The sequence below is a fragment of the Penicillium roqueforti genome (assembly GCF_015533775.1).
Source record: "Penicillium roqueforti strain LCP96 04111 chromosome Unknown scaffold_07, whole genome shotgun sequence".
NCBI classification, from domain to species: domain Eukaryota; kingdom Fungi; phylum Ascomycota; class Eurotiomycetes; order Eurotiales; family Aspergillaceae; genus Penicillium; species Penicillium roqueforti.
The window spans coordinates 424,738-436,633 of NW_024067571.1; the positions used below are offsets into that span (position 1 = coordinate 424,738).

Genomic DNA, 11,896 nt, shown 5'->3' on the forward strand with positions numbered 1-11,896 from the left:
TCACTTCGATTTGCGCTTGGACCCGACTGCCTGACCTCGACATCAGGTGCCCACTTCGATCATCGATTTTCTATTCAAATCACCTACCCCCGCTTCACTCCCCCGGTCTCGCTGAAAAAGACCTCCAATCGCCACAAACCCGAAGAGCAAACTCCGAACTGTTTCTCCCAAGCCGAGCTCTGACTAGCGTTTTTGAAGTGGACCCTGCGGCAAACCGAGACCGCGGAGCATATAAGGAGGCTCTGCCCTTTCCTTTTTTTTTTTTCCCACTGAACTGAATATTGCAGCATTTGGCAACATTTGACGACTGAGGCTTTGATTTTGCTAGGGTTACAAGACATTGCATTCGTTTTTGTTCTGCTTAGTCCTGTTCAAAAGGTCCTGATTGCGTGCAACGTGCTCTTTACGATTTACCTTATCCTTGGGCTTACCTTCTATGACTGGACATGCGTGGGACCGCCGATTATTTACTTGAACACCGACTATGCAATTCGAGCCTGTTATAACTGCATAAGTTCGCCGGAAATACACGAACAATATGGCGAAATCAGACGTGCGCAAAGATTACTATGCGGACCTTGGGCTCCAGCCCAGCGCGGAGGCTGAAGACATCAAGAGGCAATTCAGGAAATTAGGTGGGTTTCGCGAAGCTATGTTTTGAAGTGATAATTGGGGCTATTGCTAATTGAGAGGGAAAGCACTCAAGTACCACCCAGACAGGAACCCAGGACGAGAAGTCGAGTTCAACGCCAAATTCCAGGCCATCCAGGCCGCCAATGAGATCCTTAGTGACCCCTCGCAACGACTGAAATATGACACCGATCGTTTACGCGCAGGATATGGCAAGTGCTACGGACCGCCCAAGGCTAATACCCAGCGCAAAACACAAACCCCCACCTATCCTCCTCGCCCTACGCCAGCCCCGGCGTCTGCAAACTCGTACACAAAGCCGGCCCCGACTACCCCGTCGGCTGGCGCTCGACGATACGCATCTCATGCGCGTGCCGGCCCGCAACAATTCAAACAACAGGACAATGCGCAAACAAGGGCTGATGCTTTCCATGGCTTTAATAATATGAGAGGAGGACAGGCAGCTGGATGGCAGGGCTTCGATCCTTCCACTGGGCGTGCCACTGGTGGTGTCCCAGGTCCTGGGGCACAGCGTCATCCCTTTGGAACCTCCGCGCAGTCTACCCGTCCCAAGTCTGCCTTCGAGGCTCACAACTCTCATTCCAACGCACAGTCTTTCAAGAAGAAGCAGGGCTTTGCGCCAGGGGCCGCTGGAGGGGACGAGCCGATGGCCCGCAACACCTCCGCCTATAGCAGCAACAGGGCTGAACGGATGAGCAGCCAATACTTTAAGTCTGCTGTGCCCCCAACTGCGAAGAAACCAGTATCACCTGAGCCGCCTCAACCCAAATCACGCCATTCATACACCCCGGAGTTCGAACGACCCAGCAGAAGCTATGCCCAGGCAGGCAAGGGTGAGAGGACTTTCTTCTCAAGCACTGGATTAGGACGTTCCGCGACCACGCGTACCCCCTCAGGTTCTTCCCATCAAAACGCCCATACAGGTAAAGCCAGCCCTCCCTCTGGCCGGTCTGGGAGATACCGTAGCGCTAGCCCCTCGCCCAGGCGGAATGCCAATAACTATGACTCTACCAGCTCGAGTGAAGGGGAACAGCCTAGGCCCAAACCCAAAGCTGTGCCAAAGAGTCGACTCGGGCCGCATCAGAAGTTTACCGACTTCTACAACCCAGGAACAGCAAGTCCCAGAAATGGTATGGACTTCAACTCCTTCCTTAGCGCAAATGGGCTTCGAACCGTTCAGCTACCAGATGGTAGCTACGAACTCCATTCGATGCCTCGGAATCCCCTCTTTAATCAACGTACCCTTGCTGACAACAACGGACCCAAAGGACACACCTCGGATAGCGCTGCTTTCCCAAAAAGCTCGTATCGGCCGGACCAGCAATCTACTCCATCTGGTTCTTCCTCTTCTGTCAAGTACGTTAGGTACACCTATTATCAAGTTGCTTCGCGTTATCTGACGGACACCGGAATTAGCACTGACCCGGCAAACAATCCCAAGAGGCCCCAGCCCGCCGCGTATGGACGGAGCAGCACAAGTGATTTGCACAAGAAGTTCTCTGCTGATGATTGGCGGGATCATTTTTGTCAGTTCGATTTCTTGGGCTCTGCCTCGCCAAACAAGGATTCACTGCCCAGATCGCCTGCCTCGCAGAATCGGGGCCGTACAAACTTCCGGACCGGAACGGCTCAGACATCAGCAACTGGATCGCCGATTCCAAATCCTTTCGGTCCTACTCCTCTATATCAAACTTCACAGTCATCACAGCAAGAGCAACCACCAACGCCCTTTGCACAGGCAAAGTTTTCTGCAGATTCATGGGCTGAACAGCTTCGGAACCTCTCGTGGAATGTACCAGAGGTCGAGAAAGCCAAACAAACGGCAAACGCTGCGCCGTCTCGTAGTCCAAACAAACAGCCTAGAACAGGCATCAAATTGCGGACCGCTCCGCAGCAGGCAAGTGTTGCTACTGAAGCAGATGAAGCTAAAGAAACCCTGAATGGCCAGACTTCTGGGCCAGCCGAGACAGCAGCACCGGACGTTGAGGAGATGGATATCGACGAGGACCTTCCTACTCAGAATATTCCGCCGAGGGCCCCAGTTGAGAAACCAAGCAGTGGTAGCTATCCCGATGTGGCTTTTCAGGCTGCACCAGATGCGCCACCAGTCAAGAAGTCCAAGCTTCCTTCGGGCACAGAAGCCCGCACCCCTCTATTTAACCTCGAGAATCTTCGCAATACCGTACCATTCACCAATACAACTGGCGGAGGCATCGAGAACCTAGAAGACATCCACACTACTCTCCCCTTCGAATCCCAAGCCAAGCAGCAAAGGACCACAAGAGATGACATCCGCCCTCGCACACTCCAACTTCCAAACCCACCCAAGCGACCCTGGGCCCCGAAACCAGTCCTCCTGGCCCCGACCTCCAAGCAACTCGTCCTCCCGCGGGATAAATGGAACTGGTATGTCTCAGCAATGGGAGCGTACATGCATGAATGGAATGCATTCAACTGCCGCATACTCACGCATTTCAATGCGCGCCAAGACGCGAACGAAACCGGTCTTTCGCCGGGCTGGATCGGTGCCTTCGGAGACTCTACCCGTCTCAAAATAAACGGCGCAGACGACGACAGCAACGAGGGCACGACAAAGACCCGTAAAGATCTTGATGATTATCACGTTGACGAATTCCTCATCCCTGGTACCAGTAAGGGCGGCTTTAGTGCTTATCTCCGTGGCATTGAGGAGGATATCCAGGTGCGCAAGCATTGGGAAGTTGCCTGTGAGCTGCATCGGGAATGTATCCTTGATCTTGGACGATTGAGGGAGTGGATCCGGGATGGCGGCAAGGTGGTTTGAGTTTTATCACTGAATGTTCATGGTAAATGGAAAGCCATTGCTGAAGCTGCATCTACGTTGCATCTTCAGCTTAAATATTGGGAGGCTCTTCTCCGATTTGATCTGACCTGTTTCCTGCAGTTTGGCGTCTCCGTTCTTCTTTCTTTTTTCACTTCTATTGATGTCTTCTACATGCCTTTTTGATCTCTCTCTCTTTTGCGATGCATAATGACTTGGTGTTGTTGTGAATACCCGGGATTTTATCACATCTGCATAGATTTGCCTGACTCTTTCATCGGGCTCTATTATTATCGGTGTTTTCTCTCATGGAGTTGTTGAAGCGGGATTTGTACTAGGTACTAGGAGGGTTTTTCTTATGTTGTTCAAGCTTAACCAATCCATCATTATCCCATGGCTTTCGTCCTCTCAATGTTCTGAAGGTAACTAAGTCGACCTATTTAGCAAAGTTGGGGATTACTGGTCAGCTATACCACAAGCAGTTAGGCCAGTATATGAAATTAGCTTGATTTCAAAGCTTCAATCATTCCAAGTCGAGTAATATCTAGTACATACAACGTTGCATCTATTGCAATGCGAAAAGCCTGGGATACGTTGGAACCCTTGCCCTAACCCTCTCTGCCTCAGGCTCCTCAGATGAAAGCCAAGGCATCAAGGCACCAGGCACCAGGCCCCGCCATCCCGCCGGATCTGTGACAACGGGAGTTCACGGAAAATTGGTCTGACTCACTGAAAAGAAGATCAAATTTGTGAAAAAGAGGTCAATTTCATATAGCCGACGTATAAATTCCTCGCATCGAATTGTTCCTGGCCGAATTTGCCTTGAAAACTCACACCGGCAAACTTGACCCTGGCCCCGCTATCGGCTCCAGACATTCTCTTTCGCCTTCGAACCTACCCCACCATCCAAAGCAATTGATCGTGCATAAGTCGGACTTCGTGACCTTTTCAAGCGTGCAATCATGGTTTCAATCGTTCTAGGAAGTCAATGGGGAGATGAAGGTAAGGGGACCAAGACCAGACAGAGACATTCGACATGCTAATGAACGAACAGGAAAGGGGAAGATCACAGACATGCTGTCGCAGACTGCGACACTTTGTTGCCGTGCAGCCGGCGGACACAGTACGTTCAACTCGCTTTGCAATCCCTCTACCCCGGAGTGTTGAAGTTTTCAAACGAGCCGTCCCAAAAACCAACAGTGACTGACCAACCGGCCTTTTTCAATTGGATACAGATGCCGGCCACACCATTGTCCACGAGGACGTTACCTACGACTTCCACATCCTTCCCTCCGGTCTCGTCTCGCCAAAATGTATCAACCTGATCGGTGCCGGCACCGTCTTCCACGTCCCCAGTTTCTTCAAGGAACTGGCTGCTATCGAGGCCAAGGGCCTGAAGGGCGCCGCCCAGCGCATCTTCGTCTCTGACCGCGCACACGTCTGCTTCGACCTGCACTCGGTCGTCGACGGTCTCGAGGAGAAGGGTCTCGGTGGCCGCAAGGTCGGTACCACTGGCAAGGGTATCGGTCCCTGCTACAGCGACAAGGCCGCACGCCGCGGTGTTCGCGTCGGCGAGATCCTAGACGAGGCCACCTTCGAGCGCAAACTGCGCACTTTGGACATGTCATACCGCACACGGTTCGGAGACCTGGCATACGATGTCGAGGAGGAGATTGCACGATTCAGGGTACGCATGAAAATACGGCCATTTCCCCGTTCCACCGACGAATGACTATGGCGCGACAGCAGAAATGGAAAAATCCTGATTTTCTGCATCCACGTCACAACAGACCGCTGACAATCTCTAGGAATACCGCACACTCCTCAAGCCCTACATCGTCGACCAGCTCGAGTTCCTGCAGGCGCACAAGGACTCGACCAACACACTGGTCGAAGGTGCTAACGCCCTCATGCTCGACCTCGACCACGGCACATACCCGTACGTGACCTCGTCATCAACCGGTCTGGGCGGAGCCGTGCAAGCGCTTGCCCTGAACCCCACCAGTATCAAGTCCGTGATCGGCGTGGTGAAGGCCTACACGACGCGTGTTGGCTCCGGACCTTTCCCCAGCGAGCAGCTCAACGAGGACGGCGACAAGCTGCAGAAGGTTGGACGCGAGTTCGGCGTGACTACTGGCCGTCGTCGTCGCTGTGGCTGGTTGGATCTTGTTCTGTGCCGCTACTCTCACGCTATCAACCACTACACCGCGCTGAACTTGACTAAGCTTGATATCCTTGATGACTTTGATGAGATCAAGGTTGGTGTCGCTTACATCTTGCCCGATGGAAAGCGCACTACTGGTACTTTCCCTGCGGATCCTAATGTCGTCGACAAGATTCAGGTCGAGTATGTTACTCTGCCTGGATGGAAGTCAAACACTATGGGTGTTCAGCGCTACGAGGATCTGCCTCCTAATGCTCGCGCTTACATTGAGTTCATTGAGCGTGAGATTGGTGGTGTTCCTGTCAAGTGGATTGGTACTGGTCCTGCCAGAAGCCACATGATCACCCGTGATTAAATGCATCTCTTATTTCCTTCTGTTTGGTTTTTTTTGTTCTCACGAGTGACTGTTTCTTCGTGCATATTGCGATACACTTGGGTTGTCTGATATAAGGGTTCCTTCTTGTCCCATATTCAACGGTTTAGATTCTCGAAAATGGATCTGGTTAGAGGCGGCCAAAGTCTTTTACTGTTTATTACCATTGTTCCGGTAGAAAGATGTTCTGTCAAGATGAAAATTGAGTCCTGGATAGAATAATGGCAAAGAAGTAGAAGATATTGTACATGAAATCAAAAGTGATGGTCAGATCTTCGTATCCAGAAAATAATCCCGCAGAACAACCAAGTAGAGTGAGTATAAGACAAAGAGGAGAGAAGTCTAGATTAGAAACACAAAGCACCCAAGGGTGTATAATACACAAGACAGTCCGAAAAAAAGATATTGGAGAACGCCGCCCAATGCCAGAATGGATCCTTCATCTTTTCACTTTTGGCTGACTGGTCTCACCGGACAGCAGCCTTGCTATCCATGAGATTCCCAGACAAATTATAATTGCTAGCGTTGCTGGCAAGAGTTGATCTCTGATTCAACTCAAACTTAGAACCGGAACTCGTCGTCGTTGAACGAGCGGCGAGGAGGACGCGACGAGCGGTCACCACGGTCACCTCCACGAGAGAAGCCACCACGGTCGCCGCCGCGAGGGAAACCACCGCGGTCACCATCACCACGGGAGAAGTTGTTGCGCTCGCCACGGTCGCCACGGTCACCACCGCGGTCACCGCCGCGAGAGAAACCACCACGATCACCGCCGCGAGAGAAACCACCACGATCGCCACCACGGGAGAAGCCACCACGGCCACCACGGTCACCACCGCGGGAGAATCCGCCCTCGCGTCGCTGGCGGGTGCCGTCACCCGCGCTTACACCGTCCTTTCGGTTGAGACCCATTTGCTGCATCAATCTAGGGCTGAGCTCAGGGAGGGTTTGCATGTTGTACCCCACGGTGAACATCTGGTTGAGTGCCTGAATGGCATCTTGCTTGCTGCTGAAGTTCGCAGTGGTGGTGCCAAGTTGGCCCATGTAGGACTTGACCTTGGTAGCACCGTCACACTGGGCCAGACCCTCGTTAATCTTGTTGATGATCTGGCCAACTGGTGTCTCGTTAGAGTGGGTCTGGGAGAGATCTGCATCGGCAGATTCCAAAGCATCGTCCACCTTCAATGGGAGACGGCCCAGGCGCTTCCGGTAAGCGTCTTGTTCGCCGCGGTGCATGAACAGCCAACCTTCACCCTCCTTGCCAGCACGGGCTGTGCGGCCGAGACGGTGAATGTAGGTCTCACGGTCGCGAGGAACACCAATCTGGACGACGTGGGTGACATCCGGGAAATCCATACCACGGGCAGTCACGTCCGACGAGAACAAGATACCCTCGCGAGCCCTGCGGAAGTTTTCTGCGCTGCGGGTTCGGAACGCCTGCGTGAGACGCGAGTTGATCTCCAGCATTCTCATGCTGCCCATGGAAGACTGGCGGAACTCTGAAGAGCGAGCAATGGCGTTAAAAACATCAGCGGAAACCTTGGTCTCGGCAGTAGAGTTAAAGTAGGCAATGGCCTTGAAAGGTCTCAGGTCCTCGCCGTTATCCCGACGCGTTTGCCAATTCTGAGCGAGCTCAAGAAGGGCGGGCAGGTTGTTCTCAAGACCGCGCGTGTATACAAGCTTCTGGGGCACCCTCACGTGGGTGGGAACTTCATCTTCACTAACGGTGTTGACGTGCTTAAAGCTTGGCTTCAGGGTCTGACGAACCATCTGCATAACTTCTCTGGGAACGGTGGCCGAGAACATGAGTGTCTGGCGGTCCACCTTTGTGGGGTCGGGAAGCAGTGTCTGGATCTCTTCAACGTCAGGAGCGAAACCCTGGTCCAGAAGGCGATCTGCCTCATCGAGGATCAGAGTGTTCAGCTTGGGAGCAGAAACACCAGTCCAGGGGTCCGAGAGGATGTCCTTGAGACGTCCCGGGGTGCCGATGAGCAGGTGGCATCCCTCCTGTTGGATCTTGGCAAGACCGGCACGTTTCTGCGTGCCACCAACAGCGGTCTGAACAATAAGACCAGTGCCAAACGCAACCTTCCTGGCTTCAACTGCGATCTGTTCCGCGAGTTCGCGGGTAGGGGAGATGATAAGAGCACGGATTTCTGAAGGAGCAGTTCTGGCTGAGCGGCGGCCAACCTTGGAGAGATCGACACCAGGGTCATTCAAAATATTCTGGAGGGTGGGTAGAAGGAAAGCAAGCGTCTTGCCGGTTCCTGTTTTGGCCTGAGCAAGGCTGAAAAATTTTGCAGGTTAGCGGACCAATCAGTGTCAAGGTAATTCTGCCAATCAAACTTACATATCATCGCCCTTGACAATCTCGTTGATAGTAAGAGTCTGAACCTCAGTCATAGTCTTGAGGTTCATCCGGTCAGGTTGAATGATGTTCTTGATAATCTTGCTGTGAATGAAATTCTCCGCCGCCAGGTCGGCAAACTCTGTGATTAACGCAGGCTTGGAGGTCTTGATCTCTTCAACAATTTCCTCTGCAGTAGCCTCTGCAGTAGCCGCAGACATCCTCGGGAAAGAGGAATGGAGTGATCTGGTTGCATCAAGAGATGCAAGAGACGAAGGAGCTTGCCATTTCGGCAGCTGGCTAGTCAACCGCGCTGAGATTGAACGAGGTGTAGTAGCGCGCAACGCGTGTGAAACGCCAAATCGGCGAACTGTTCCAAGCATCATGATAGAATGCTGATGGAAAAAATTGGATGGGGGGATGATGAAGTTGCAAATTGCACTCGGGCATTACAAGGAGAGGCGCAAAAATAATTACGGGGTCACATGATCCTTATCGAAAGATAACATCCGAGATAGGAGAAAATAAACAATCGTGGCAAACGCGGCAAACACGGCAAACATGGCAAACATGCGAAATCTGCCAACCCAACGACGGATCTACTAAGAATTCTTCCATATGTTGTTATAAACATGCAATGATTTGGGGGAAAATGCCTGCCACTAGTAATTGATGGGGTTTGAATAGTTCCTAGGCTTACAGTTCTACTTGCAGTGAATATACAGAGTCACTACTCGATTCAAAAGAGTAAAGCTGGTAGATGTATAGCTCAAGTTGTGAATTCTTAAATATATTTGTATCTTCATACTGTTCATCCGAGTCTCGGGAATTTTCTTTTGGATGAATTGTGGCAGGTTCACGCTGGATCTGAAGCGTTGTAGTCGTATTCAAGAGACTAGCGGGAGCATCTCGAAACGGTCTTTGCGAGAGAGCGAGAGAGTCCTTCTAATTTAGGTCGCCATTCCCGTAGCGCACTGATGATCGCCAGTGTTACGAGCCAATTCGATTCAGAAGAAAAGAGTGCAATTCAGACCAAATTCTAAGTACAAAGAAGAAAGGGAAAAAGAGAAACTATCTGAGTGCGCGTTCTTCCCTTCTTATACCCTTGCGTTTGTCTTCGCTTAATTCCGTCCGACCACTTAGGAAGGTATAAGGACATAGTCGTTCCTTCCTCGTTTGGCAAGTACGAAGACGTGACCGTTCCTGCCTCGTTTGGCAAGTACGATCCTTCCCAGATCGTCACAGTCAGTAGTTCTTTATCACGAGCTTCGTAATTCAATTCTGTGGCCTGCATAATGCATTGTTTTGGAGAAAAAGGCCACCGGGTGCCAGAAGATGATGAACTTGACAATCCGTTCGTCCGAGTAATGGGGATACACCTTCTCCCAAACCCCACATTTTGGAGGGTCATAGTGATATTGGCGTTTTGGTGTCTCGTGCATGAAGATCAGCCTCTTCTTCATGTACTCCATCCAACCCCTGGTAATATATATTGGTTGCCACTCAATAGTGAAAAACATCGAATGGAAATCGAGGGGCACTGTCCATATAAAGTCTGAAGTCGTCGACAACGTAGTCGATATTGGATCCCTTCATGACGAAGTACAACAGATCTTTACTGTAGAAAGAATCACGTACAGCCCAGGCTTTCGCGGTTTGACCGCCATGTTTTCTTTTTCGTGATTCCTTTTGTCGATTTGACCTTAAATAAGCCAATACCGAACCGTGGGAGATCACACTCGAGTTTCGGTTTGGTACAGAATCCCAGCTCGTCGTGTTCCAATTTCTTCGTGGAAAACAGGCTATCAAAAGCCGATTATCCGCGATCAGGTTGGTAGCTTTGGTACCATCGAACCTGCCAAATTCTATTGCAAGAAGTTCACGAAAAGCGAGATTCTCTGAAGAGCATTCTCGAAATTTGGAAGCTTTGTTGTAGGATCCTGGAGGAAGATCAAGTTAGTATGTATGCTCGTCGAGATACTTGACAAAAAGCCAAATTGAACTTACATTCGGAACGATAACAAGCGACTCAATCGAGCAGATTTGTTCATTGAACATTCGGAATGTCGCATTTGCAGCGCACTCCGGGTTGAGAACGCCTCTCTCCTTCCACTTGATAGCAAGAAACACCCATTGTTTCTGATCGTTGAGGGAAAGGATTGGACCCGTTCTTGAATGGAAGTAGTTTTGTTGGGCGGTTGTGAAGCAAATGACCCGAAGCTTGATGCTACTGCTGTATAACTAGTTAGATGTCTTGGATCCTTCCTTATGTCAGCTAAGAGCATATTCGAAAAGTGCAAATGGATAGTAATTACCTGCAAGACTGGCCACTTATATAGCAATTTGAATGCCATAGGGCAAGAGATAGATCAAGCATAGATATATTATATCATATATGTTGTGAGAGTTTACGAGGAAGAAAATTGAAATGGTTGTTCTATTGGAAAATAAGCAGCCCAGGAATACATAGACAATGGGAGCCTTGACCAATAATATCTGTAGGTAAAAAGCAAAAGATGCTATATGTAACCTGCCAGGTCTTGTAAAGGAAGAGTGCACTCAGTTCAGAACAACTAAGATGGAGAGAAAGAAGAAGTAAGTTGTAAAGTGGGAAGCAGCCAGTTAATATAGCTGACGACGTTGCAAACTTTGCAAACGTCGGACATCTCGCTTAGCTGTCTAGCAAACAATCTATCTAATGCAAACTAATAAACAATGCACATAGTAAGCGAGCAAGCAAACGAGCGAGAAAGTGATAGTGATCCATGTGGATCATGACAGCAAGTAAACAAGCATATAATAGACAATAATATAGATCGTAGCATTCACTGTCTACATTGAGGTGGCTTCATGTTATCAGCATATAAGAGAGGTAACTAGTTAGTTAGGTAGCAGTACGTAGCCTTAGAAAGAATGGTCAGTCATTTCTCTTGATTAGAGGTTAGTATAGCCTGTTACTTTTCCTATTCAAAGGAAAATTGAATTTACACTGAAGAAAATGAAGCCCAACTTGACCAAACTGGACACAATCTGGTGCCCATTTCCCGGAGGGTAAACACTATATTTTCGGAGATGATGTTGGTTGTTGTGCCTGGGTAGGAGTGCATATAGCAGTGGATATTTGGAACTTGGAGGATCAACATCTCTGAAGATCTGGCTATTTTTTTATAGGCCGTCATATTTATACAAATTGCCGCTCATTTCAGTTACTATGTACATCGTACAGCGCTATCTGTCTCTTCTCATCTTCTTCCTTGATGTTATATGTCAGGTCATGTGCTTTGATAGTCAAACAAACAAACATGTCAAACACAGCAAATCAGACAAACACATCAAATCTAAGGTTCAGCCTAAACCTTGGAAAGCGCAAATTATCTTCGATAGCCGACAATGGGAGGGTCAGCATTAGGTAGAAATTAGAAATGCAAAATTCGCTGACCAATACTTTTCTCTCTGAATCGAGCGCTAGAGAGATGCCAACGAAGTATATACGTATCTCAGGCTTACTTGCTAACCTTGCATACGCGCGGAGAGCAGATCTCATCTGTCACATAAGACCCT

The 11,896-nt window shown here is 49.9% G+C and overlaps 3 protein-coding genes across 3 annotated transcripts; 2 read left to right on the plus strand and 1 right to left on the minus strand.

Moving 5' to 3' along the window:
* Positions 1-538: 538 nt before the first annotated feature.
* On the plus strand, positions 539-3,454 carry LCP9604111_3975 (uncharacterized protein; the record flags this gene model as incomplete). The annotated part of the gene is made up of 4 exons (XM_039071622.1): positions 539-635; positions 699-1,781; positions 1,920-2,007; positions 2,068-3,454. 4 exons carry the CDS (start codon positions 539-541, stop codon positions 3,452-3,454), a joined length of 2,655 nt encoding a protein of 884 aa, XP_038930059.1.
* A 959-nt stretch (positions 3,455-4,413) lies between these two features.
* Positions 4,414-5,970, plus strand: adB (adenylosuccinate synthase ADE12; the record flags this gene model as incomplete). Its single annotated transcript, XM_039071623.1, has 4 exons — positions 4,414-4,453; positions 4,506-4,574; positions 4,687-5,138; positions 5,260-5,970. 4 exons carry the CDS (start codon positions 4,414-4,416, stop codon positions 5,968-5,970), a joined length of 1,272 nt encoding a protein of 423 aa, XP_038930060.1.
* A 579-nt stretch (positions 5,971-6,549) lies between these two features.
* On the minus strand, positions 6,550-8,718 carry helA (putative DEAD box RNA helicase HelA; the record flags this gene model as incomplete). Its single annotated transcript, XM_039071624.1, has 2 exons — positions 6,550-8,275; positions 8,339-8,718. The coding sequence occupies 2 exons, from the start codon at positions 8,716-8,718 to the stop codon at positions 6,550-6,552; spliced, it is 2,106 nt and encodes a 701-aa protein (XP_038930061.1).
* Positions 8,719-11,896: the final 3,178 nt, after the last annotated feature.